Below are 26,941 nucleotides of genomic sequence, written 5' to 3'. Positions count from 1 at the left end.
AGGGGCCGCGCGCACTAACTAAAATGCTAGCAGGCAGAAGAGGAAGTGAGCGTAAATTTACAACTAAAGTATTCATGAACTGTCTTTTTTGCATTTCTTGGAGCCGCTGCATTTAAAAAAAAAAAAAAAAAAAAATCTGATTAGAGTTTTTCATTCTAAGTTCACATGTAGGCGTTTAGCTGATTCAAGCTGTGCTTCCCGGATATGCTCTATAATGAAACTTCTGATGAAACGGCCAGGAAGAACACATCAATGCCTGACACAATTCTGGTTTGCTTAAGGTGTCACACCAAAAGTTACACTTTTACCAGAAGCAACTTACAAAAAGTCAAATAACCACACAGAGTCCAGTATGTTTTTACATGTTTATTCACTATCACACTAAGTGCTCCCATTTCAAGATACATCTCATTGCCTTGTTCTTGTACTGTAATGTCATTTGGAGTTAACAAAGTAGAAAGAAGACAGTTTATGATCTACAAGGTGTGTGCACCAAAACGTTGTCCCCCCCCCCCCGCCCCCCCCTCCCAAAAAAATAAAATAAAATAGAACTTAACAAAACACATGAAATATAAAGAGAAAACTGATGTCATGTGCAAGGGCCCCTCCAGAGCCACAGAGTGCTGGATGAGGTGGGGTTGTAGAGGCGCCTCAAATCGGCGAGGGTTCCTATTCTGCTGCCATGAGATACTCTAATTATTATTCCAGACAGCAGAGGCTGCTGACTCAGCTTTAGCTGTGTCTTCAGGTGCTTCTACAGTTTTCAAATTTGGGGTCTCAGGTAAAAGTAAGGGCAGTGATATGACCTGGGGATAAAATGGATCTCAATACACGTGTGGCTATTTCCATGATTCTTGGCTGAACTTCTTTCACTTAATGAGGTGCATCTTTGGAAGAAAAAAAAAACAAAACAACAAAACCCAGTAATGTGGGAACAGGTCTACGAGACAGGGGCTGGAGGAGGGAAGAGAGCAAGTAGGGTGGAGGGGAGACAGTTGGCTGGATTAAAAGATCCCTCCTTTAATGCTGAAGGCTAGTAAGAGTGTGAGGATGTCTCACAGGGACACTAGCTGGGCTATGGAGTGACAAGAGAACACTAAGGCTTAGAATTAAACTCAGCGGAGAAGTTCTGCTACTGAGAACGTCAGGACCAGTATACGTGCTCCCTTCCTCCCACGACACCCTTGTTCCCACAGCCGAGCACCTGGATCCCTAACACACATACAGGTCCTTAAATCAGCTTACTGGGGCTATGTACACTCAGGCACAGGTTTCCACAAACCACAGGCCTAAAAAAAAAACTGATTGATCCAATAGAGCTGACCTGGATCAAATCACCCACCCCCAATCCCCAAACTCAACTCCTCACTTAGAACACCCACCCTCTGTCTTCCCCCCCGTAACCCCCACCCTCCTGTGGGTGGGTTCAGTGTGGAGCTCAGCGGATGGTGTATCTGACATAGGGCACTTCCACGTCTTCATCTGACAAGTCATTACAGCATAGCTCAAACACCAGCGCTTTCACATGCTTGCCCAGCTTCTTTTTGGACACCTTCGTCACAATCTCTGTCATCCTACAGGACAGAGGAACACAGTTCTGAAAATTAATAAAAGCACAAATTGTGTGAGCTAAAGACAGAGGCAGGTGCATATAGACAGTATACTCACGGCAGGTCCAGTCTCTCTTTAAGTTTGGCAGCAGGCATGAAGAAGGAATAGAGCATGGACACTCCCTGAGAAAGCATGGTGATCTCCAACTTATGCTCGTTCTGACAAAGAACACAAGACAACAACAGGGTTTGGTTAGTTGCACGCCAGACGCTGCATGGTGGCACAAAGACGAGGTGAGGTGATGAGAACATACTTTAAAGTGGTCCAAGAACTGTCGGAGTGTCATCTCTTCCCCATTGGGCTGCAACCCTGTGACCTCGAAGCGATCCCACAACGACCAATCAATTTCATAGTACTGCAAAAACAATAAAGAATGAGGACTGATGCCAATAATGATGTCAGTCACAGAAAGAGGTCACAAACTGCACCCAGTTATTGCTGTTCTTTGCCAAAATGCATTCAAACAGGATGGATTCATTATCAAAAAAAAAAAAAAAAAAAAAAAAAAAAAAAAAGACCACTTTTCATTTTTCTCCTCAGCACACACTGATAACATCAGCGTGAGAAGGTGAGTTGAACTCACTTGCACCCAGGCAGACATACTGCATCTGCCTGGTGCATCAGTATTAGCATGGCTGGATCATCATCGGAGGACTAAACATCTAGCGAGTACATTTGGGTTGCCTTTTAGAGGTGACACTGAATCACTAAATATTTTCCTATAGCGGGAACACACATCACAGAGGCATCTAAGCAGCTCAAAACAAGCTGTGACACACATGCAGCGGCCCACCTTATGTCTGGGAGCAGCGATGGGCTCTGAGAAGGCAAAGAAAGGCAGGGCCAAGTTCATGAAGCCGTTCTTGAATGATTCCAGCTTCTTGTGTCCTTGGACGATTTTGATGAGCTCCAGGCACACCAGGCCCACCACTGCGGCCGTGGTAGTGGCGATGGCAGGAATGATCTTGCCAGCTATCAGTTTGCTCTGGATTGGATGGTGAGGAGTGTGAATGTGATGAAGTAAGAAGTTAATACTATTTCAAGGTTTAAACTCGCAGCAGAAGAAAACAACATGTGTAAAACAATAGTAAAATAGTTTGGCTTGAAAGACTTATTGCCATTTCGGTTTTGACAGATAATGAGCTGGTGTGAAATTTGCATGGCTGGCTTTTCAGAATATCACATTCAGCAGCTACATTTCTGAATTTCTGGGGGAGATCTACATGTGCCATGAAGGATCAGGAGTCTGTAAGTCATTATTCTATCTTGAGCCAGTGCTAGGTTGAAAAACATGTGAACTCACCTTGTGCCTGTCTGTGGGGGGAATGTCGTAGTTCTCTGCTCTCAGGTTGGATGCTGCTACAATGAAGTCCATGTGGAAGTTGGTGTCATCATCCTGTTAAGAGAGGGCCCACCACCGTCACGCAAACAGGCATAGTCGAGGCGATCACACAGAATTCAGATAGAGAAGGAAAGACAGTGTACCTTCTCAAAGTCAATGGAGCAGAGTTTGAACTGGGAAGACTCAGGGGAAGGTAGCTGGACCTTCAGCTCCTCCAGTCTGGAGTCATCTGTACACAAAGAGGGCCGTTGTATATGTGTCTCACAGCATCCGTACAGATGAACACCTTTCTTTAGCGGAATATCTCCAAGAGACTCAATTTACGACTTAGAATGCTTTGTTGTACATTCGCTCATCTTACCAACAGAGGAATTGCTATTCTGCAGGTCCTGATCAGACACATGGATTTTAACCCCTGAACGAGGGGTAAAGGGTGGCACCTTGACATCCTGCAAAATCTTAACCACGCCTGCACGATCACTGCTGCCCTGCAGGCCGTACGTCTGGGCATACAGGTTGGCTGCGGCCAGTACATAGTCCATGTGCAGCTCCTACAAAAGAGAGCACTTCATTCAGTATCCTAAGACTGGATAGACAAGTTCAGAGCAGATAGTGGTCAAGCAAGTGCACATAAGAAATGTAATAAACCTATACTTACGTTGCTAGTGCTGAATTCTAGGGGGTGAGGACACCTCTTTGGGCCAGACCAGAAGGGGGCACCAGAGCTGGTAAGCTGAGACACAAATAATACTTTAGGACAACTAAAATGCAAAAAAAAAAACCCCAGAAAATGTGCATTATATAATGAAGGCCCCATAACAAGTCTAATTGCTTTAAGATATTGTTGTGCACTGTATGCCTTAATGACAGAAAAGACAAGAGGTGAGTAGAGATGGGAACAACAATGTGTTGTGGTTAATGGTTAGCGTGTTAAACCCTAACCTATTTATACATCTGCAGCATCTCACTGACAACTGTGTCAGTGTCAACTAATTTGAGAGGTGTAATTAAAAACATTTCACTTTTATCCGCACGAGAGAAGGACACCATCTGTGAACAATCTCCACCCTCGCTCTTCCCTTCCTATCTACTGACAGTCACACACGCTCTGCAGAGAAACAGAGATGTTCTCTGGTATTACATCCCTCCTGTGAATGCACTGATGGTTGTATGACCTCTCCTGTTAAATGCAGGCCTACTTATGCCGTTGTTCTGTAAAAGCCCCATATCAATCATGTCATATCTATCTATAAATATCTTAAACACAAGCTGTGTTTTTTGGGCGACTTCATAAAACATAATGCTGACGATTCAAAGCCAACAGAGCAGAGAGAGGAAAACAGAATGCCGGTGTACGTGCAGTAGAAAACCACAAGTATAGGTATGTGCATGGGGAACAGAGAATCGAAGGGAAAAGCAGTTACAGTCATTCTGTGGGATACACTGGTATTGTACCATTTTACAACAGCCATAATTCCAAAAGTGCAAACACACCACTGCATAATGTGTGACAAAGGCTGGGTGAGTTTAACGCAGAAGGAGTTGAGTTTCTCTGTTGGAATGGGAGCAGTTTCACAGCAGTGGAATCAAACAGCAACAGTAAAAGCAAGAGGACCTGCACTCAATCCCCTCCATCTAACATCTAGTTATTTCATTCAATTGCAAGGGCAATGCATAGAAATGAACACATTTTAATCACCATGTGGCTATACCACAGAGTCACTCACAAACAGCTGGGGTGAAACGGTTTGAAACTTAGCAAGATCTTGAAAGTGCAAATAAAATTTGGATAAATTGAAAAAATAAATAACAAGAGCAAAAGCAAGGCAAAAAAAGAGTCAGTCTAAAATGTCTGATAATCATTACGCAGTGAGCTCAATATGTACCTGATCTGGGGGGAAGTTGTGCAGTAGCTGGCGGATGTTGTTGCTGTACTGGCACTGCCAGTGGTTGCGTGCCCAGGCTACACAGTCAGCCCAGCTGTGAGGGCAGTCTGTGACAAGACTCTTGTAAACAGCCTCCAGTACCTCCACAGGCTGAGCCCCGGGAAGTTTCAGAGTACGCTCCATGAACTTTGGATCTCTGCAAGGACAATAATCATAAACTAGTTACAAATGTGTGAGATATGTCACTTCTCATTCATCTGCTTGTTACCCCAGCAGGATCACTTAAAGCATGAGGTTTTGTATGTTGTTCAATGTTTAAATATAGTCTAAAGTACCACAAAAGCAACAGCTTCTTAATATCAAACACAAAACAATAGGGGGACCAGGGTGAGCCCTTTTGGAGATTGATGCACTGGCAAGCTTTTACAAGTACTGGGGAGATTAATTAAAAATGCTTGAAAAAGCTCCAACATTTAATGTAGAAAGAAATCATTGTCTGAAATTAACACAAAGAGAAGAAATGTTTGTCAATCTGAACAACTTGAATGATGCAAAGAGCATGTGATGCCACATGGTCACCGGAATGACAGGAAAGACGACTCACGTGAGGTACTGCATGGCATTCTCCGGTGGCTGTTTGAATAGTCCCTCAAATTCATCACGAGCCCACTAAACAGAGAACACATCAATTATACACTCAATTCACTAAACTAGAAGTATAGTGTGTGTAAAACTTTAAACTGTTTCAGAGTGAGGCAGTGTCACCATCTGGGGTTGGGCAATACAATCAATCACTATTTTTTCCTTTTCATCTTACTGTGACACAATTCACAGCATAGTGTTGGAATTATTAAACACATTTGGCCAAAAGCTGTTATGACGTGACAGTTCTATAATACATGATTTGTGCTCTTGTGAAACACAGAAAAAAATGATATAACTCATTTTAGCTTTAGAAGTATAATGTGGCCATATCACATTGAATTTACCATGCCATTTCGGCTTTGTAAATATCAAATCAATCGAGAAAGCGGCCATATTTAATGCAATTTGAAACTGCAAGACAAAAATCTGAAGGTCGCCCGCCATTTTGACAGATTAGAACACTGAGGGCAATTATATGGGAAGTAATTCCACCTGTAGAAGACCCCGTCCAGTTGGTGGCGAGTGTGAATATTAATTAACTATGAATTAATTATAGTTTTGTCTCTGATCTCACATGCATGACCTCATTGTCAAGCTGGCTAGGCTATATTGGCTATCATTATCATGTTCAGTTGCTGTCAAATAAGCTTTGTCTGATTATTAAAAAATGTAAATGACAGTAAGGTAAGGGTAAGTAGGAAGATGTTGGCTGAAATGAGGGACAAGAAAGTCTAACGCAACCCCTGGAGCCTACTGACCTGCAGTGTGTGTTCAATGGCATTTGGGAAGTTCTTGAGGGTACAGATGGGGATGGACTTCTCAGGTGGATCTTGACTGGAGCTGTATGACTCTGTGAGGAAGGGGATCACAACCTGGACATTGCCTTTGGTACCAAGAGTACCAGACTCCAGTAGGGGTTTGCGGTAGTACACACACCTCCGATCCATGTACATACCTGGTAAATGGGCACAAACACAAGGCACGTTTGATTTTCTCACAAACAAACACTTTGCTGTTAAAAGGATATAAAATAATTGAAGTTTCTGTGTCTTACGTGCATCAACATTGTCAAGCGCATTAGCTACTCCATCAAGGCTTTCAAAGAAGTCGTCGTCGTAGATCCTCTCTGTGTCAGGGCCCACCCTGTTCTGGTGACCTGTGATCCTGATGGAGGGGTTCATCTGCTTCACTGCAGCGGCAGCTGTGTCACTCTTCATTTTCTGTTACCACATGCAAACACTATTAATAGTGACCTTTTCACTTTCTGATCAATCAAGTCCTAACATTAACAGCACTGTGAAACACCACAAGTACACATGAACTTTAGATATACAGAAAACTGGTGCAGCTGTGCAGCAACAATTATTTCAGCCGACTGCACATGACAGCGGAGGCAAACAATTTCATCTAACAACAGTGTTCTCACACCAATCTGTACTTTGAAATGTCACTGCATTTAATTTATCACCACATGAAAGAACCAATACCCAAATACATCAACAATGAGCCATTATGACCCCAGGCATTCCATTCCCTCCAACTAATTCAGTACCATGACATCATCCATCAGCAGCAGTTAGATTAAGTGCACTCAGAAGCAGTTACAATAAACAGGAAATTCACATGCAGCACTGCTCGGAAATATCAAATTCAATCAATAAATGGGCAACTTAGGTGCACTACCTACTTCATATCTACCAACAGACAGGGTTGAGCAGAGATCATACTGACCGTAACGTCGGAGGGTCTGAAGAGGAACTGTCTGTTGAGGTTGGACTTCTCTATGGTGTCCATGTCTGTCACAATGACCTCACCCTCCCCGCCTGCCAGTCCAATCATGGCAAAGTTTTTCAACAGCTCACAGCCAATGGCACCTGCTCCGACCTGGAATGATAAAGCCTCTCTCACTGAGAATGCTATTCAATTGTGCTGTAGACATCATCCGTTTAAAGCGGTATGTTGAGAAACACAAGTATTATGATATGATAAATGAGCATGCTAGCAGTACACATGGTCAGAAATATTTTGATGTGGCAATGTCAGAGAAATGCGACTGTTAAAGGATGAGGCTGGCCATACTGTAGGTCTTTATTCAAAATTCAAAAGCAGTCTGTCTATCAATGCTTCATGTCCTTCTAGCCCAAAATGCATGTTTCTACTGAAGACACAAATCTTTAAAAATAGGTCACCAACAGTAGAGTCCTTCCATCTTTTAAAAACAGGCTAAATCATTACCTAAATACCTTCCTGAAATCCACTGTAGTTTTTGGATTTGGCTACACAATACTTACTAGAATCAATTCATCGCAGGTTTTGGTCTTTTCAAGGAATTAGTTGGCAATGAGAAATTTAGAATTTCACCAGACTTATCCTTTCAATCTCCCTTAGCAACAGGATGCCAGAGGAGGTGTTGGAAAGTTTTCCATTGGCAGACTCACCAGGAAGTAGCGCTGTTTTCCAAGCATATCCTGCAGCTTGGTGCCAAACACTGCAATCTGCCCATCGTATCGGCAGTTCCTCTGGGAGAAAAAGACAGGGGAAAAACAAGTTTAACACCATCATTTGTTATCATCATGTGGATCCATCTTCAGTAAAAGTGTGTGAGATTTGTTCTTAACACCTACAGGTGTGCACTCTTCCTCTGTGAGCAGGACCCCTTCCTCCTCGGCCAGACACTCAAGGGCATCAAAGTACAGCCACTGCATTATGGGCATGAATTTTCCTGTGCATGCCTAAAAGAAAAAAAGACCATGTAAAAAATGTTTTGGGGCATTCATGCAAAGATGTTTCATTATGTTTGAATCGTACACATTCAAACATGTCTAAACACCAAACGGTAACACCACTCCACAAAAACAATGAAACCCACTGCCTTCCCTTACACAGAGTGTGCCAAAGGATGACTAAACCTTTGGCACAAACAAAGCAAACAAAACTGAATGAATCCACTTTAGTTTATACACAGCATGCCACTGACCTTCATCACTTCCTGTGCAGCCAGACCCCCAATGAAGGCATTGACAGGGGCCAGGTCACCAGCAGCAACATATGACAACTTTTTGATAAGAGCCTCATCCAACTGCTCCACTTTGGCTGACCCTGTCTGGGCCGAGTTCACCTCTTTGGCCAAAGTCAGGAGCTCATCACCATCAGCCTGAAATACATACAGCTCAGCATGTTACAACAAGTTACGATGACTAAAACTCATTAAAAATTGCTATTGCAATGTTAAGTCTGCCATGCAGTGCTAAACAATTATCAATGGGTAATTCTACAGTGACTTTAGTTATTGCATGTAATGACAGAAGCGAAATTATTTCATTTAGAAGACCCACACTGACAAAGTTTCTGAATAACACAAGTAATAAGTCTATAATAAGATCAGTCAAAAAAGCCTAGTGGACAATACTAAAACATGGAGCAAGTGGTTGCATTCTATCCATAACTATTAAATCAATCCAAATAACGTCACACCACTGTGGTATTTACACTTATATGAGTGAGAATTACCTGGCTCCACGGTGCAGGAAGGTGGTTGTGTTTCTTCTGGAAGGCATGGATAGCCTGGAAGCCCACATGCAGCTGTCCTGGACGATCGAACTTGGCAAAGTCTGTCATTATGAACTCTGGCTCAACCATGGAGGAAGAGATGGATTTCTGCACAGGAAAGACATAAAAGATAATGAGTGAGTGAAAGTGAGAAGTCAGAAAGTTTGGAAAAGTAGTGCTATGTTACCACGACCTTCACTTGGTATGGAAAATAACAGCCACTTACAAAAGCAATCTTTTTGGGCATCTTGACCTGGGAGACGATTCCTCCTCTTACATAATCTGTAAAGCCAGCTGTGTCACAGATGCTGAAGGTGTAGGGACCTGGACAGAGATGATGTCTTGTCAAAGGCATGGCAGTCATAACTAACTAAAACTTGTCTTTTCCTAAACAAAACCAAGTCTTACCCAGAACTTTAATTTCCACTGGTTGACAACCATTTAGCTCTGTCATGCCCTGGACCTCTGTGAAGGTGACATAGTCTCCACTCTCAAAGCCATGACGAGCCTCATCCAAACATGTCACAACCCCTGGATTGTCCTGGAGAAACCAAGAGTGAACGTATTGTGTCAAAATAAAAGCTTGTCTTCTAGCTTGTCCTTATTCCTAAAAGCAACAAGTCCTTTGAAAAACACTCTGAGGACTAACCTTGGTGATCATGGAAATCATGGCACTCAGTGGCTGCTCTCCATTGGTGTCATACACTATCATCTCCTCACCAAAGTCACAGAAAAGCTGGCTACAAACAGAACACATGAACATTAAGACACTGACAGACAGGTGGGATATATACCTCATGTGGATCGTAAATGGACAAGTGGGTCAGAATCTTACCCAAACAGACCACGTGTGTCTGCGATGATCAGCTTGATTCCTTTGCTGTGGCAGAACTCTCCCACTTGCTGCTGCTCATCCAGAGCAGAGTTAGTCAGCACTACCACCTAGGTTGCAAAAACAGACAAATATAATAACCAACGTTTCTTTCCTTTCTGAGTGCTGAGTGAGTTGGCCACTAGCTTCTACCTAAGTCGTACCTGGAACTTGGTCAGGTAGTCTTCAGTGAGAGTTCCGGTGTAGGCAGTCACAGGGACATAGTTGTTGAGTTCAGCCAAGCGGGGCTGACTCACCTCTGCTCTGTTCTTCCCTAGGTCCTCTTCCCGAAGGTAAAACTGACCACACACACAAGAATAATATGATGTCAGGGAGGAACTGATATTAAGACAATCACAAAATCACTACCAATACCAATGGATGAAGAGCCAAATATGGAAGGAAAGGAAAATTGAGACCATGTCCACACTAATACACAAATTAAAAAAAACAATGTTTACAACCTAACATGCCTCCTGTTCAAACAAGGGTTGTTTTTGGAAAGGTTCTCTATCCACACGGAAAGGGCAAAACACAAAAACAGCTATTTTCTGTCTCCTCTTTCAGCAGCTGACAGATGGAGTGATCTTTTGGTAAAGAAAGACTATTTAGTCACTGCATTTGGCAACAGCAGTTTAAACCTATGTTCTTTCACCTTAGTCTACATGATGACTTAAGTGTTTCAATACAGCCAAATATACAATTAGTAAATAATTGGCTGTACTGACATTCAAATGAGCAAGTTGGAGGTGACTGCTTTCTCACAGCTCTGCTGCGTAACTCTCGATTGTGTTTGTGCGTGAATGTCATTGTTTAAGATAATGTGAAACTGACGAATGTCAGGTTTATCCAGCTACCTCAGTTTTTTTAGCATCTGTTTTCAGGTGTAAAAAACACTAGCTTGGTGTGGAAGAAAGAAATTAGGGAGGAAGAGACACATTTTCAAAATTTCGCCTACTGTGGACATGGCCTAAGATTCAGTGGTTGATTGATGGCCACCTCCTCTCAAAGACTGATGACAGAATTATAAATAGACTATTCAATTCAGCTTCAATGAGAAAGGACATGGGCTATGCCAGGGGCTGAAATAGAAATATTTCACCACACAAGGTTAAACTCAGACTAAATGATCACAGATACATCTTACATATTGCTCTAAACACTATTATACATTTCTGAAAGGTCTCCGCTGATCCGCCTGACTTAACATCTAAGCAGTTTATTCACACATTCTATTTGCTTGTTCCTTTAATAGAGGCTGATAGACATAAACAATCTCTCCACTTCAATGATGTCCTAAAACAGGCTTTAGCTCTACTATGATTATGACCAAGGGAGAGGCCACCCACTGATAAATCTGGGTCAGGCCATGGTTAGCAAGGGTGGGGGTGGCTGCAGTACTCTTTTTGGAAGGCAACAATACAACAGTGAGTCATAACAGATAGAGCCACACTGCACTTTGGAATCAGGCTTAAAAAGTATGGAATACCAGATAATCATGCAATAAAGTACAGTGGCTGACTGAGCCCATGTCTCCATGACTGGGTGGAAGAAAAAAAATGTACTCGTGTAAAGCGAGAATATCTGCATGCTTCCACACACCTGAGAGGAGAGGTCTCTCCATTCTGCAACTCCTTGGTCATGCACAGTGACACTTCTAACTCCTCCCAGGATGACATTCTTGGCAATCTCCACTCCCAGACCTCTCATACCAGAGATCAGGACATTGGAGTTCTGCATGCGTTTCATAGCATCATGGCCTAACACGTAACTACAGAAAGAGGAAAAAGTACTATTAGCACAACTATGCTATGATTAACAATGCACCCAACAATACCTCCTGAAAGTTTTGCAGTTTTCCTGTATTAGGACAAGCATTCTAAGGAGATGAGGCTTACAGTTGTCTGGAGTACAGGCCTTCATCGATCTCAGCATCATTGCCATTCTTAGCCATGCCCTGGGGAGACACAACAGGGGTTGCAATCAGTCTATGGAACGGGTTTATCTAAAGGTATTAAGTGTATTTGTTAGTGCTTACGTTGGCAGGTGTGTGGGACAGATCAGTTCTGACAGAGTTAGAGGAGGAGCAGTGGGATCCCGTCTTCGTCTCTGTTCCTGACAAGCGACGCTTCTTGGACAGCGGCGAGCTGGACATCTGCACACCAACACACAATTTATTTATTCATAGTAAAGAAACTAAGCATCAAATTTTATATATATATATATAAAATTGTATATAGATACAGACATGCATGTGTGTGTAATTTAAGTTTGAAATATTCATCAATTTATAAGAGAAAACACAGGCAGAGGAAACACAGTGACCACATGCTTGTATTTCATGGCAACACTGGCTTCAAATTCAGATTAAACCAAGTGAAAAATATATAAAATATATAATACTATGGTTCCATTATGATGAGTATCCAAGCTAAATGCTACCGAATCCCCTTCACATTGAAGAGAGGATTTCTAGTCTAGGGAGCAGCTGGGCTGGCTGTAGGCCAAACACAAATCTGCTAGAAAACTAACTGCCTGGGAAGAGACATGAATAGCAGCATTATCAGTTCTTTTCATACTCAGAGACAGCGCTGGCTTGTTTATGTACTTCCATTGTGTATTATACCGGTATTTAAGGACCGCCAACATCGTTTCAGCAAAAAGAGCTGAATCATTAAAACTTCACTGCGGAAAAGTGAGCAACACCTCACGGTAGCTTGCAGGTGTGGACACAGAGACCATACAATGCCGCTGGAACTATCCTCGGTATGAAGACAAAAGGGGCATCTTTTAGAATTACAAAATATAAATAAAACATCCTAACAGATTGTGATTAACGGAATAATCCGGCCAAACCCAGCCACATCGGGAAGTGAAACAGGCCGCAGGATCTCGAACACATTCCCACCCCACGGCAAACAAGATCGGCCACAATTTCCGCATCCAATGCAGCTAACTCACCTTACCTAACGTCACCGTCTATAAAACATCCTATAAATTCAAATCATTAAAGTGTCACAGTAGGCTAAAATACATTTTCAATTTCACTGTACCATTAACTTGAAATGTCGCTATTTGTCAAAAACGAAAATGAAGGCATCCGGCATGATACAGCAAAGCACCGAGCCACCCGGTTAGTACTGTTACTGTAGCTCATTTGCACAGCCCAATACATAGCTGGTAACAAACCATTTTAAAGCGTTTAACGTCTGAGAAAGGTGGATCAAATATCAGTTAACAACAACAAGAAGAAACCGATTAAGTAGGTTGCGTGCCACTAATCAGTTAAGTGACTTGGCAAATGGACAGAGTCGGAACATTAATAACTTAGAGGCAAGAAAACACCAGGCTGCCAACCGATCCATTAGCGGCTCGGCCTAGGCCTGTATTACCCCCAGTGCGGAACACAACTTTACATGCTAGCAGCTGTAGCTATGTTGTAACCTGCTCGCAAAAGATAGCAACGGGTATATTGTGACAGCTAGCTATCACAGCTCACCTATGGACGTGGTTTAATGTTTCAGCAACGGGCAAAAAACATCACACAACTTTAAAGCTCAACCTAAGCAATTTTTGCGAATGAAAGACTAGCCATTCCACTCGTGCTCCATTGATATCTCTTTTCTTACCAATAATCCTTCTCGGTCCCTTCCCAATGCGAACCCGCTCCTCTCCCGCAATATCTAGATGTCAGTAATATCGATGGTTGTAAATTCGACGGTTTGTACAAAGAAGAGAAACGCGATGCGGGATTAGGATGGTCTGCACTATATTGTCGAGTCACTATGTCGCTGTGCTGAGAGTCTCTTCTATGTAATTGCGTTGCTGGCTTTGCGACTGCAGACGGGAACAAAACCAAAATGGCAGATGGTGGAGAAAGGGGCGGAGGAGCTGTGACGCATGGGCTAAAATATTCAACAGGAAAGGGTGGCTGTGAGCATGCTGCTCAACCAAGCGCTCAGCTCATTGGCTGGTATACCGAAGCCAACGCGCACTCATCCCGCCCCTGCTACCAGAAGATGCATGCCATGTAAATTACTGTACAATGAACTGCAGGACCTCCAGCAATCCATTCAAGAAATGTCTTACAGTTCTTCTTCAAATGCGCACTAAGCATGTCTGACACAAGTGCAAGAAACTCGTGTTCTAAGTACCGAAAATTTCGTGATCTTTTCAAAGCGAAGACTCGTCTACCGGTGCTGAATGAAATCCATCAATAACAGCATCTTTGTCTTTCGGTGATAGGTTCGCGAGAAGTCCTCTCGCACACGCAGAACTTACACCAGACATGCTGCAATGCATTATCAAAGGAAAAAGCACGTCGTAGACTGTAACGCAATGGTATATATCCTCACTGAAGTGCCAACTGGTGTTCAGTCGTTTGAAGACGCACTTTTCCGGAGTTAAGCAAAACACATCTCTAGTCAAGTCTACTGGTTCTGCAATGATCATTCAGACAGGTACTACATTAAGTGCGCTACTTGCTAGCTATTGATGCTGAGCGTCTGGGCCCTCAGTCACATTGAGGTTAGGGGTGAGCATTCCTTGCAGAGGAGGAGTATTGGGGGAGGGGGTGCCTGGCAAATGACAAAGGCCCTGGAAAAGACTGGGCCGCACATTCTCGGGTACACATGTCGAGGGGATCCCCATTCTCATCTCCTTGCTGCGAAATGATAAAAATAGTATTCCCACCATTCTATCGGAGGTCAAGCGTATGGATATCATTCACGTTAACAGGCTGCCTTTTAACTTGACAAGCTTAGAAGAGACACTAGCCAATACTACGTTACTGTGGTAACACCGATTGTCGAACTATCGTAACGTTAACCAAAATACATCTATACAGATGAGATTTTGAAAGTACATTCTATCAAACGTTGCATGATGCAAGTTAGCAAGTCTCTGCCTCTCAACATCGCGTACATCTAATGTTTGTAGCCAAGTAGCTAGCTTTCAAGCTACCGTTAACGTTAGTTATCACATAACATTAATTAACACAACACTCTTGATCACATAAAATGTGCAAATGCCAATTTAACGTAACTGTTAGGTGACAATGGCTCGTTAGCCATGGTTAGCTAAGGCGGCCAGCTGAAATGGTCACGGTAGCCGACGGCAACTAACGTTTAAGACTACCAATAACGCAGATCAAACGACTGCGTAGTTGTTAGCTTGTGTGCGCTAGCTATCTAGCCACCCAACGACTTTTTCCTACTTGTGCCGCTATGTTAGCTAACTAGCTAACGTTAGCCAACTAGCTGGGGCTAACATTACCAAGAAGGGAGCTTACACAAGTGTGCAGAACTTACCACATCCGATATTGCTCGGCCTGATCTGTAGTATTAAAATCGGCTTGTATGTAAGCAATAAACCTTACAAACAACGTGACAATTCAGAACTGCCGTTGATTGCAAACTGAAAAGTGTGTCAGGGTGGCGGGCTCTGTGTGAGTTTTTCCGCTGGACGGCTGCCTGCCCGGCTGTTCCCGTACTGTTTCCCCTCACTCTATTTCAGTAGAAAGCAAAGCAAAGCAGCAACATGTGCACGTTACAGGCCCAACCATCATTGCGGTCTAGAGGGTTAACCGAAAAGTGAATCTGATTGATTTATCTTTAGTTAATTTTATTACTCATCTTTATTGTTCAACCACATCACCTACGAGGTTAAATGTATTGGATTTTACTCCACTACATGGTTTTGTCGCATGTTAACTGCTTAGACCTACGAATACGTTTTGCACCCCCGCGCCTTCACCAGGATAGACTAATCCGCTGCTCACGCAGGGCCAGATGGTACTTGTAGGCATGGCGTGATAATATAGAACCTCTGTGAGAAATCACTGGATAAGGATTATTTAAACCCTATCTTTAAAAAAGTAGTTGTTTAAGCGTGGTTTTAACCAATGAAACAACTCACGTTCAAGCTAGATTTTGTACTTTTATTGAAAGACTTGCAAACAGCACAGGTTACATAGGGACAGAATAGTGGATGTATAGACTTGTTCAGGAGAAAAGCACAGAACCTGGTATTACATACCAGGAGATCCAAAAGCAGAATGGAATTCAGAAATACTTTTTTACATGATAAAAAGGAGCAAATATAGACAGCACTGTCCATTAAACAGTAGCCTACCAAATGAATGTGTTGACAAAACTGGAGAAAAATGAAAACAAACTTTCTGGGAAAAACTTTTGGAGAACTTTAGAAAAAGAAGAGGAAGTGTGTGTGTGTGTGTGTGTGTGTGTGTGTGTGTGTGTGTGTGCGCGCGCGCGCATGTGTGTGTGTTACTGCAAAGCCATTATACAATATCTTGCATCTAAAGATTTTTCCCCAGCTCTCCAACAGGTGTGGAGCAAGACTTTGAGTGACAGTTCAAGTTTAAATACATTATATAATAAAACAAATCTCAATCTGCAGCAGCCAATGTAAAGGCTTGATCCGTCTGTTTCACTTACATCTGTACAACTGTGTGACCACCAGCTTATGATTTTGCAGCCTCACTATAGAATGAATAGCTACATAAATTAAAAGGAATGAAAAATAATGCAATGGGATAATTTGAAAAAGTAAATGTTGGTTTGGATATGAGGAAGTACACAACATGGGAGTTGAGCAACCCAGGTCTTTGTGTGTATTTACAGTTTGTAGGGAATAATGCAAATCATCATTCCTCAGGTGCTAACTCTTACTAATAGCTGAGAATTTTACCACAATGTTCTTTCTTGTGTAGATTTATAATTTGCAAACTGTGCTAAGTACTTGGATTCCAGTATGTGGAGGCGTGGTGAGCATTCATGCATACAATCTGGACTTGAGATGCAAACAAATTTTTGAGATCTTTCTTTGCAGCTGTCATACAGAGAGATACAGTAGACTACTCTCCATACACTCTCGCCACAAGAGTATTTGAATGCCATAGGGAGATTTCTCTTTACCAACATTCTCAATATGAACACACAGCCAAGGAGCAAGTGGATGACACTTCTGGGTGATATAAAGTCTTTAAACCCTCAAGTTTAAACTATAAATCCAATGTTCTGGGTGTTGTGTATTGCATCATGCACACCTGCTTCATAGCCCCCTGCCCATCCCAGCTCTGGGGGACTGGCTGGAACGAGCAGCATCCCTCTGTCCATCCCTGTCTTCCTGCTCTCCCACAGCCTGGGGTGAGGACTGCGTGGGTGGGGAGGGTGGGGGATAGGAGGGAGGAGGGATAGTAAGGCGAGGGAGAGATGGTAGCGCAGGCCTGGGAGAGGTTGGAAGAGGTGGAGGAGTGGCCGAGGTCGTAGTTGAGGGGTGTTGAGAGGAGCGTGCGCGGGAGGTGGCAGGTGAGGCGTGTGTGCTCCGGGCACGCGGCGGTTCAGCGGGGCAGTCACTGATTTGCTCTAGGAGTGAGGGCATGTCTCCCTCTATCTTCTCCAGCACAGCGGCCATTTGCTTTTCTATCTGCTCGATCACACTGTCCATTTGCCAGTCGCTCGTAGTGCTTCCACCTCCTCCGTGCTGTAGCCCAGTCCCGTACATCCCCACCGCTCCAGTTGTATACAGGGAGCTGTATGGACTCCCATAGGTCCCTGCTATCCCCATCCCTACAGTCCCAATATCTGGGTTGTATGGTGTGGCATGACGGCCCAAACTAGCAGAGCTGCCAACTGCATAACAACCCTGTCCCGTTGCAGGACCTGCCCTTGCTATGCTAAACTCAGCACTGTGTCTGTCAGTTCTCCTGGCATCTCTATCCCTGCTACCCATGGGGCTAGCATCACCTCTTAACCTAACTCCTAGTCCTATGTCCACCCCAGCTCCAGGCCCCATTGCTGGAGAGACTGATGCTGCAACTGACCTCTCTGCCACTGCCTCGGGTACTTGTGTCTGACACCAGCTTCCATCAGTCTCATCCTTCTGGTCCCTCTGCATCGCTGGCCTCTTCTCTGGTGAGGCTGTTGCACCAGCAGAGCCTGTGGTTGGAGGCCCATGGAGCGTTGCAGCCATCTTACGTTTGCTACTGGGATCAGGGGAGGTGGATGTGCGTTTTTTGTCAGCGTTAGTGCCTGAAGAACCATCTGACAGCTTGGATGGGTCGGCCGTCATCACGGGAGAGGGTTTGCATTCTGGAACAACTTTATTTTGACCCAAATTGGCAGCCATTTTCCTGGTTCCATCCCCTGTTGCTTTCTTTGCACCAACCTTATCAGGCTGCTCCTGTGTGACTCTGGGGCTTTGCTGACATAGGGACTCCTGAATATCTGATGGGGAAGTTCCGACAGATGGGCCTATGCTCATCTTTACCTCATCCTGTTTTTCTCCGACCTTACCCCTTCCCTCATCCTGATCCACACCTGGTGGTGCATTTTCAACAGTCACCTCTAAAGACACACTACTTGATGTCACCCCTCCATCACTCGTCCCTTTGTCTCCCTCATCACTTGTCCCCTGAGACACACCTCCTTCACAATCTCCTGTCTCTTCACTGGCCTGAACCTCGGCTGAACTGTCAATCAGTGCCTCTGAGTTCTTCAAGCGTTGCATGAAGGTGGTGACACGGATCGCTTTCTGCAACACAGACAGAAGCAAAGAAAAAGGAGAGAGGATAGCAGTGTAAACTAAATTAGATTTACAGTGTATAAAACACACATTTTGACTTGTATCCCTAAAAGAAAACAAACTTTGATAGTTGGTTATGGCAAAGCATAAAAAATAAGCATTGAAGACAAGCATTTGACAAAAAGCCTGTCAAGGCACCGTGATTAAGCATCATCATACTAAGCGCTGAGATGCAATTTGTGTGAAGTGGACAGTGCAATAAGATTTGTGCCAGTTGTCTACTTCCAGGAGGCTATGGCATATTGTACCCTAGTTTAAATCAATCTCAAGACTCACTCTCCACAAGCCACTCCTTGAGTGATTGTTGACTGGAAAAGCCCAGATAAGTGTAAATCTCCTTCTCCTTCATTCTTACACCCATCTGACTCTTTTAGATCTGCAAACACTGAAGGAGTTAGGGAAAATGTGTGAGCTTTGAAATTGTTTCTAAACCAGGGAATTGATTCTCTGGAAGCGAGAAGCCATTTGGACATAGAAATGTAACTGAATACAATACGGCTTGACTGAGCAGCTTCAGTATACAGTAGCCTCAGGTATGACTTGAATGTAACACTGAGAACAGTATGGGGAGATGAGCCAGGATTCACGTAAGAGGAATGACAGAGGGCCTGATAGTTCAAATCACTGTAGTTCAACAGTCCACGGTGGCCTATATCCCTTGTATCCTTTCCATTTCTCCCTCTCCTTATCTACACAAATATACAAACTAGACAAGCAATGAGCAAACCCTCTTCCCTGTTGCTGATTATTATCTTGTTTTTACCAATCTGGTTTCATAGACTAGTGCAGATGAGGAGTAAGAAAGGAGCAGAGTGGGCCACTTTGAACATCTGGGTCTAATCCAATGAAGAAAAGTGGGGCAGAGTGGATGGATCTCTTCTGGGACAGACAGAGTGACAGTGGGCAGGAACAGAGCTTATGAGAAGAGTTTCACCAGCCCAGACATGATAAATACATCTCAAGGCTGGCTGAGGTTTAACTGGAAGTGTTATCTGATTGATTAGTTATTATAGACAGCTTTACTAGTAGAAAACTATTTTTTTTAATTAATGAGGATGTTAGCCATTAGAAAGATGTTTTGTTTTTGAATCATGCCAGACTGATGGTGAGTTTCCACCCATGCTCTGTCCTTCCACTCTCCCTCATAATGAACTACAATACCTTCAACTCCTGGGACCACATGGGGAAAGAGAGAAGAGGGTTATAACTGTTACTTATGCTGTTAGGTCGGCACTGCCCTCTCGACTTCTTTCTTCTTGGTCTTCTGCATTCACAATCCCAGGACATCCTCATGACCATCACCATATCATTTGCAAATTTAAAAACACCTCTGCAAAGTTGTTTCAGAGCTAAACGTGCATAATGTGCGAGCATCATTACAAATAAATCAACTATCTTCATAATCACTGGTGTAATTTTCACTGTAGTCATCTTTATTATTGGCCTCCATCCTGTTTCTTGTCCTTTTCCTTTGCTGCTTATTTGGCTGTATTTTCATCAACTTCATTTGCTGCTACAGAAAGAGAGTGAGAGAGAATTCATACCCGCCATTTGGCCTTTGCAAAGTTCTTCTCAAACTGGGCGCACACACCATCCTTAAGGTTCTTCTCTGATGCACCATTTCCTGCAATCCTGGCATAGATGACAGACAGAATATGAGTGGGTGCAAACCCTCTGGAGGTGTGCTAAAATGTTTGTGCTCTTGTGGTTGGTTACCATTCGTGCCAAAGTGCATCCTGTGCAGTGATTCTCAGCATCTGGTCCACTTCCATGAGTCTACAGACAAGCTCCTTAGCTAAGAGAGAAACAGACAAATGGCATCATCTACTCCACTACATGGTTTCATCAAAATATGAATAGGTAGTCTTTTTTGACAATAGAGAATGGAAATTTCTTTAGTCATAAATCTTTAATGATAACTAAATACTTGATTTTGAAGGGTGGGATACAATAGGGCAATTTTGAGCTATGTGACATCTTACTTTCTATTTAGGCTACAGAGCACAGAGTAGACTTGTTTCTGAATACCAACACTTCCAATGTTTTATGCCAATAAAAATTCAACTGAGTATTTATTGCCATCGTGTGGTGGAGCTATGTACCTGCAGGTGAAATGTCATCCCAGTATGGAGAATCAAACTCAAAGTCACCAGCAACAATGCGACAGAAGATGATGCGATTATGTAGATCTGTGTTCTCCTCCTCTGTCTCATCATAAAAAGGAGGGTTCCCTGATAGGCTGCAACAAGAGGGACATACATAAAGAGACAGAGGATGGGAAGTTATTTTGAAACAAAATAATACCAATATAACAAACATATAGTGTAAACGTCTATTATGAATGAACAAAAGTATTCGGCTGCAGTTCAGTTTGTACTGTCCCACTTGTTGAATTATATCTTTGGTAATAGCTGATGAAGACTCACAGTATGAACATAATGACACCCACAGCCCAGCAGTCCACAGGACGACCATATCGGTGACGAGCAACCACTTCAGGAGCTGAGGGACAGCAAAGAGAAGCGCAGGCATAGACAGAGAGATTCATAATTCTACCCTGCATAGGCAAGAGCTCCCTTTTGCACTCTCTCCTCTTCTCATTCCTTTCCCGACAGGGCCTCTGTTCCCTTTCCTTATTTATTTGTCTAATTATTCTGCTCAGCATTATGAATAACTGTCCTGACCTTTCACTGGAGAAAACCAGGCCAAAGCACAGTTCTGCACTCCAAGTTGCCCTCGCATACACCTCAGAGAGCGAGAGAGGAATGAGACAGTGCACAGGAGATCAGAGGATATGAAAAGAAAGGAGAAGTGGGCGGAGGAGGGTGAGAGTTAGATGCTGTCAATTCTGTGTGTGTGTTTCAGTGGATTTCATGTCTGTTTTTCACTGTAACAGTTTACCTTTGACGGGTTAGGACCTTTAAAGGCAAGAAGGCTGTGAAGAACTCAAAAAGGTAAAGTACAGGCCTATATTGGCAACAGAAGGTAAAGCTAATGGAAGGCCATAGAAGTGGATGAAAGATGGAGAAAAATAGAGAAGTAATATATATATATATATATATATATATATATATATATATATATATATATATATATATATATATATATATATATATATTACTAACAGAACCACAAATAGTGGTAAATAAAGAGTATCCTACCCAGGTATTCTGGTGTTCCACAAGGTTCTGTGATGGGCCCGTTCTCAAACCTGGACAGGTAGAAATCTCGCAGAACTACTTTGTTGTGGTTGTTTTCTGTGTAGTACATCAGGTTTTCCAGCTAAACAAAATAAGGGACAGGATGAGTATTCTCATACAAAAACACACAGACTGAAGTCCTATTCAGACTGTCATTGAGGGACAAGTCACTGAATGGGAAAACACAGGAACTGATACCAGTGGAAATTCAATTACAACACCGCTGCAGGTTGAAAAAAAAAATCTCAGCAATGATGGCACATCCTTTGGACGCTCAACCAGTTTGGTTTGTGTGTGAAATTCTTCTCCAACCCCATGGTAGAGTCAGCAATTACTTTTTTCTTTTATTACTTGGCAATATGTGTATTTCTGCACGGGTCTTGACAGGTGACAAGAACAAACTGCACTACATAAAATTGTTAAGCTGTGTGAGGCGGCCAGTATGGTCATTGGTGTTCCCTGCCAAAAAACTGCCAAATGCTCAAGATAAGTCAGGGGGTTATTAGTCTTCCATATAATATTGGTGGATGATGATGCTGTTCAAACCATCGGTGACTGCGTGGGAGGATGATGGTTGGATGTATACCAGGTTTTATTATGCTGTCACTCACATACATTCTTTTCAGGAGAGCCTGTGTGAGGTATTTTAGCATATGAGCCACATATGAATTGCCTTCTATTTTATGTTCAAGTCTGTGAAACTGTCAGCCAGAACTAATGGATCATCAAGAAGTCTTTACAGTGGTGATACTGTAATATGTCTTATGATGATATGTCTAAATTGAGGTAATTTCTTGACAATGAAAGGTACAAAAGAGTAAGGCAAGAGAATGGCCAGAAACACAACTACGTGATTCAAGGATGAATTCGTTATGTGTATTTCTGCACGGGTCTGAATATGTAATTTTCATTCAGTTTCATGGGTGCAAAGACTATAAAGGTCCAGACCATAAAGACTGGAAGAAAATTGCAGCTTCTACCAGTAGGGGGAGTCTGAAGCCCAAGAGATGCTGTAATACCATCCTGATGGGTTGATAATGAGGGCTAAAGATTTGAATCTGCCTGCATATGTGTGTGTATCACTAGAGGCTGCATTAAGCCATAGAAAGTGTTTATTCCCTTGTTAAATATGTTATCAAATGTTGAGTCATTAACCGAGATGGCAATGAGTACAACGACTTTATGTCTCCGTAGAGATTCTTCTGGATATATACTGGAAATTGCTTTCTGGGGTGTGGCTGCAAAGACGGTCACTCACTCTGTAAATCTTTTTCTTAGATTTCTTACTGTATTTTTAGAAGTAAGTTGACAGTCTTTTTAAATCTGTTTATGGTAATGGCACTCGCCACCACCACACACACACACACACACACACACACACACACACACACACACAACACAGCCACCATGCCATAATGTAAGGAGTGGGAGTAAGAGAGTGTACCTTCAGGTTCCTGTGAACTATATTGAGGGAGTGTAAGTACGCCACAGCCTCAAGGACTTGTCTGATGACATTGGAGGCGTCTCTTTCTGTGTAATTCCCTTGGTCCAGAATCCAGTCGAATACATCTCCTCCTGTGGCACTGCATCAGGTCAAGCACACAAACAAAAACATCAGCACATACATTGCCAAACATACAAATAAAAACTAATGCAAGTTGGTGTGACTGTTAACCACCAGTTGCAGCACAATAATTCACTTTAAGCTGTCAGTAACACAGTTATCAACAGCCCTGTGCTCTTCTGTTTTTGTCCATTAGTAAGGCAATCTGCTTCTATGTGCCTAAAGCTAGTGTTGCTGAGCAATTAAAAATTAGAGTATTGATCATTACTCTAAAAGACTTGGTTAGCTCTGGCGAGTGTGTAAATGATGATGGGTGATCATCACGCATCGCCCTCAGCGGGAAGACTATTGCCTGGCCAAAAAAGTGAGCTACAAACAGACACCAACACACGAACAGACTGATGCACACACACACACAGATGACTGCAAATGCTTTGAGTGCAGTCTGTCTCTCTTTATTTCAGTATCAGAAGGGAAACACGTTGTCTTCCGAGCTTCTATCAATGTTACAGCTTTCAAATAAAGTTACAAATGCTGAAACTGCACTTGTCACAAGTGACACGGAGTGGGCCCGGTCTGGCGTATCGATCCCAAGCTCTCCGCAGAGACCCTATAATGGCATAGCAGCGTTTCAGGAGCACTGAGTAACGCCGAGTGTTACTAAGAGCAAATATCTCATAAAATCTAACACCTTCCTGTGTTGCTGAGGGGAGCAACAGAGCACACAGTAATAAGACGGCAGACTAAACCCATACCCTTCAACTGATGGATTTGTGTGTGTCATGCTACATGGAGGCACATGCACAATTAAGACACACACACACACACTTAAGCACACATTTTCAAAAATGCTTATACAAGAAAGACAAATAGTGAAACAGTACAAGAAACACGCACAGTTCCTGGATGATGAAGTATTCTTTCCGGGTCTCGAATGTGTCTATCAGCTGAAGGATGTTTGGGTGGTTGACCCTGGAACAGCACAAAGGATTCATAGACTGTAACCTTATAACAGTGAAGGGTCTCATATGCAAGTGAAAGACACTAATCATTCTCTGACTTTTGAATAGTCTGACACAGACAGAAGATTATGTGGGTGCAAATCTCTTAAGCTGTGTAGATACTTCAAAAACAGTACAAAGCAGAAGTTGCATACACTTGAGCTTGCATTATTAACCAGGGTTATTACATGGATTGTGTGACTGGAAATATGAACAGAAATTTCAAATAAGCAGACATTCTCTCATTCTCCCTCCCCCCCTCCCCCTCTCCACCCCTCAATCACACATCCATTTGTCTGACTGACTGCGTACAATTTCAGGATCATGATTTCGTTCTTGGCAGCCTTGCGGACTTTCCTGCCGTCTTTCTTGAGGAATTTCTTGCAGACAAACACCTTGTCTGTCTGTCTGTCCTTGGCCAGGCACAGCTCGCAGAACTCCTTCCTACGCAAGAACAAAAAAAAAACAAAAAAAAAACAAAACAAAATAGAAAGACAGAGAAAGGCACCAAAGGTAAATATAATGTTAGAGCACGGAAGAAGTGTAGATGCTTTGCAGAGACACAGCATGAGATTCAAATTAGGGAGACAAAGTGCACTGGCTGTTTAGGTGAAATACAGTGAAAGAATTTAATTGGAGGGAGAGTCGTTGGGTAGAATGAAGGGGACAGGAAATTGGTCTATTGCTGCCATCCACTGGCAATCATCTGGATTTAAGCCTTTGAGGCATAGGGTACTTCACCAAAATGGATTTTGAGAAGCTGTGTGATGCAAAATTAAAAATTAATCAACATCTCATATTAAATCTATAATGCCAAATAAAAATTACTCGAAAAATTAAATGGCATGCTTTTTTTCTTTCTTTCTTGATTTGATTTTGAACATCAAATAAAATACAAAGCAATATGCACGTAACATTCAGAACATTAACATGAGCACATATCCAGCAAACGTGTGCACTTAATTCTGAGTGAATGTGTGTGTTTGTATGTGTGTGTTATATAAAAGATGAGCAGAAATCTCTCGGGCCAGATGCTGATGTTGCCATATGGCTTCTTACACTGATTGGTGTGTGTGTGTATGTGTGTGTGTGCCTTTAATGTGTCAAGGAGAGGTGTTCAGGGGAAGAAAACAGCCAGTACCCGGCCAATCAAGAGGCAGAGTGATTTTCACAGCTCTTTGAAAATATGTCCAAAATATTTTTTTTCAGGCTTGAGACACAATATTCAAAATGAATAAAAAATAAAGACTTCCAATAGCGTATTTCATGTACTGCTAAAAAACAAAAGCATATACAGACAATTGGTTGGCTAGAATTTGAAAAATGTGTCTCTTAAGTCTGTTACACACTAGCCTCATGCTATTACCTTCTGTCATTCAGTGAAACTGTTTGATATGCCAAATCAAATCTGCAGGGGAAACATATCCAATGCAATTTGAAAAAAATCATGGAAAGACTAAAATTTCAAGATTATTTTGATTTTTAGATAGATATTTAGAGAGATTTAAGAATACTGGATTGTGCCCATGAATTCTACACGGAAGAGGAGGGAAACAATAAAGCTTTATGGTACTTACGCTCGGAGGACCTGTCCAATCTCATATTTGTCCGTGACATCAGACATGCTATCATAAGTCCGCCCATCTCGCAGGGCAAGGCACCCAAATGGCATGACGGCATTCACCTAAGAAGCAGAGAAAGAGACATTTCAGTCATTGCACTGCAAAGGGCTGAAGTGAAGCCTAAAATATTTTGATGACACCTTTAGCTAACAGACAGATAAAAGGATTGCAGAGCAGCATGGGCAAGCATGTTAAAGAGGAGAAGAGGTACTGATGAAACAATACGAAAGCTTCCAGTGGTTTAAGTCAAGTGCACCAGGAGTGCCGTTACTATTAGCCTTGAAAATATACAGTACGTTGAAAAACCACAGATACGGCCAAGTCAACTTCTGAACAAATCTGGATTCTAACACTTCTGGCAGCCTGGTTGCGTGCCAGCCTTGTCAACAGATACTAAGCTACCCACTAAGCTTCTCTCTACTCTGCTAGAGTCTGCAGATTCTGTGCAACGTCTGTCAAGTTCAAGTTAAACTTTATTTATAAAGGGCAGTGTCCCTGTGTCCCTAAAGCAGCTGGCTTCTTCAGCAATCACTGGTGACCCTGAGTAACACTGACAGTGCTGGATATTAATGACGGGAAATTAGTTTTTTGTTTGTAGTCTCTCTCTCTCTCTCTCTCTCTCTCTCTCTCTCTCTCTCTCTCTCTCTCTGTGTGTGTGTGTGTGTGTGTAAACTTGGATTTGTATTCTGATCTAGATCAGTGGTGCATGGCCTTTTAAACTTGCTCCCTAAGAATGACTTTTAATTCCTCTGTTCCCTGTAACTCTGACTGTTAGCACTGCGCCTGAAACCGGAACTTCACAGGGAAAAAAAAACCATCCATTCCAGTGATTACATACAGTATGTACACTATATATATATATATATATATATATATATATATATATATATATATATATATATATATATATACGTGTTTCAGCAACACATTCGTCTTAACATGTCCGCCCTAAAATAGCTTGTGACCCCACAGGAGGTCCCAAACGCCCAGGTAGAAAATCAAGGATCTAGATAGTGAATCAGCAATCGATATACCATCTCACCACA

The 26,941-nt window shown here is 42.6% G+C and overlaps 2 protein-coding genes and 1 non-coding gene across 4 annotated transcripts; all 3 read right to left on the bottom strand.

The window, feature by feature from the left end:
• Positions 1 to 495: 495 nt before the first annotated feature.
• uba1 (ubiquitin-like modifier activating enzyme 1) lies at positions 496 to 15,398 on the bottom strand. Of its 2 annotated transcripts, none has more exons than XM_041945157.1 (26): positions 15,214 to 15,398; positions 11,943 to 12,059; positions 11,803 to 11,861; positions 11,507 to 11,675; positions 10,069 to 10,203; positions 9,869 to 9,975; positions 9,683 to 9,773; positions 9,442 to 9,574; positions 9,260 to 9,357; positions 8,995 to 9,141; positions 8,462 to 8,638; positions 8,109 to 8,216; positions 7,923 to 8,003; positions 7,216 to 7,368; positions 6,539 to 6,704; positions 6,243 to 6,439; positions 5,444 to 5,508; positions 4,840 to 5,035; positions 3,612 to 3,686; positions 3,315 to 3,504; positions 3,097 to 3,182; positions 2,915 to 3,007; positions 2,405 to 2,596; positions 1,865 to 1,966; positions 1,669 to 1,769; positions 496 to 1,574 (listed from the first exon to the last, which is right to left on the bottom strand). In XM_041945157.1, exons 2-26 carry the CDS (start codon positions 12,057 to 12,059, stop codon positions 1,439 to 1,441), a joined length of 3,174 nt encoding a protein of 1,057 aa, XP_041801091.1. In that variant the 5' UTR covers positions 15,214 to 15,398; the 3' UTR covers positions 496 to 1,438. The 2 variants fall into 2 exon arrangements, with proteins under 2 accessions (XP_041801091.1, XP_041801090.1); XM_041945156.1 differs by lacking the exon at positions 15,214 to 15,398 and adding an exon at positions 13,534 to 13,746.
• Positions 2,143 to 2,263, bottom strand: LOC121613427. The gene has a single exon (XR_006007188.1). It is a non-coding gene; the product is annotated as a small nucleolar RNA U6-53/MBII-28 (small nucleolar RNA).
• A 1,577-nt stretch (positions 15,399 to 16,975) lies between the features above and the next one.
• Positions 16,976 to 25,945, bottom strand: camkvl (CaM kinase-like vesicle-associated, like). Its single transcript, XM_041944892.1, has 10 exons — positions 25,851 to 25,945; positions 24,586 to 24,717; positions 24,170 to 24,244; positions 23,153 to 23,291; positions 21,670 to 21,790; positions 20,935 to 21,010; positions 20,611 to 20,747; positions 20,225 to 20,303; positions 20,053 to 20,140; positions 16,976 to 18,457 (listed from the first exon to the last, which is right to left on the bottom strand). Exons 1-10 carry the CDS (start codon positions 25,943 to 25,945, stop codon positions 16,976 to 16,978), a joined length of 2,424 nt encoding a protein of 807 aa, XP_041800826.1.
• Between the last annotated feature and the right edge of the window lie 996 nt (positions 25,946 to 26,941).

This window comes from Chelmon rostratus, chromosome 10 (genome assembly GCF_017976325.1).
Source record: "Chelmon rostratus isolate fCheRos1 chromosome 10, fCheRos1.pri, whole genome shotgun sequence".
In the NCBI taxonomy this organism is placed as follows: domain Eukaryota; kingdom Metazoa; phylum Chordata; class Actinopteri; order Chaetodontiformes; family Chaetodontidae; genus Chelmon; species Chelmon rostratus.
This window is presented reverse-complemented; position numbering and strand designations above follow the sequence as displayed.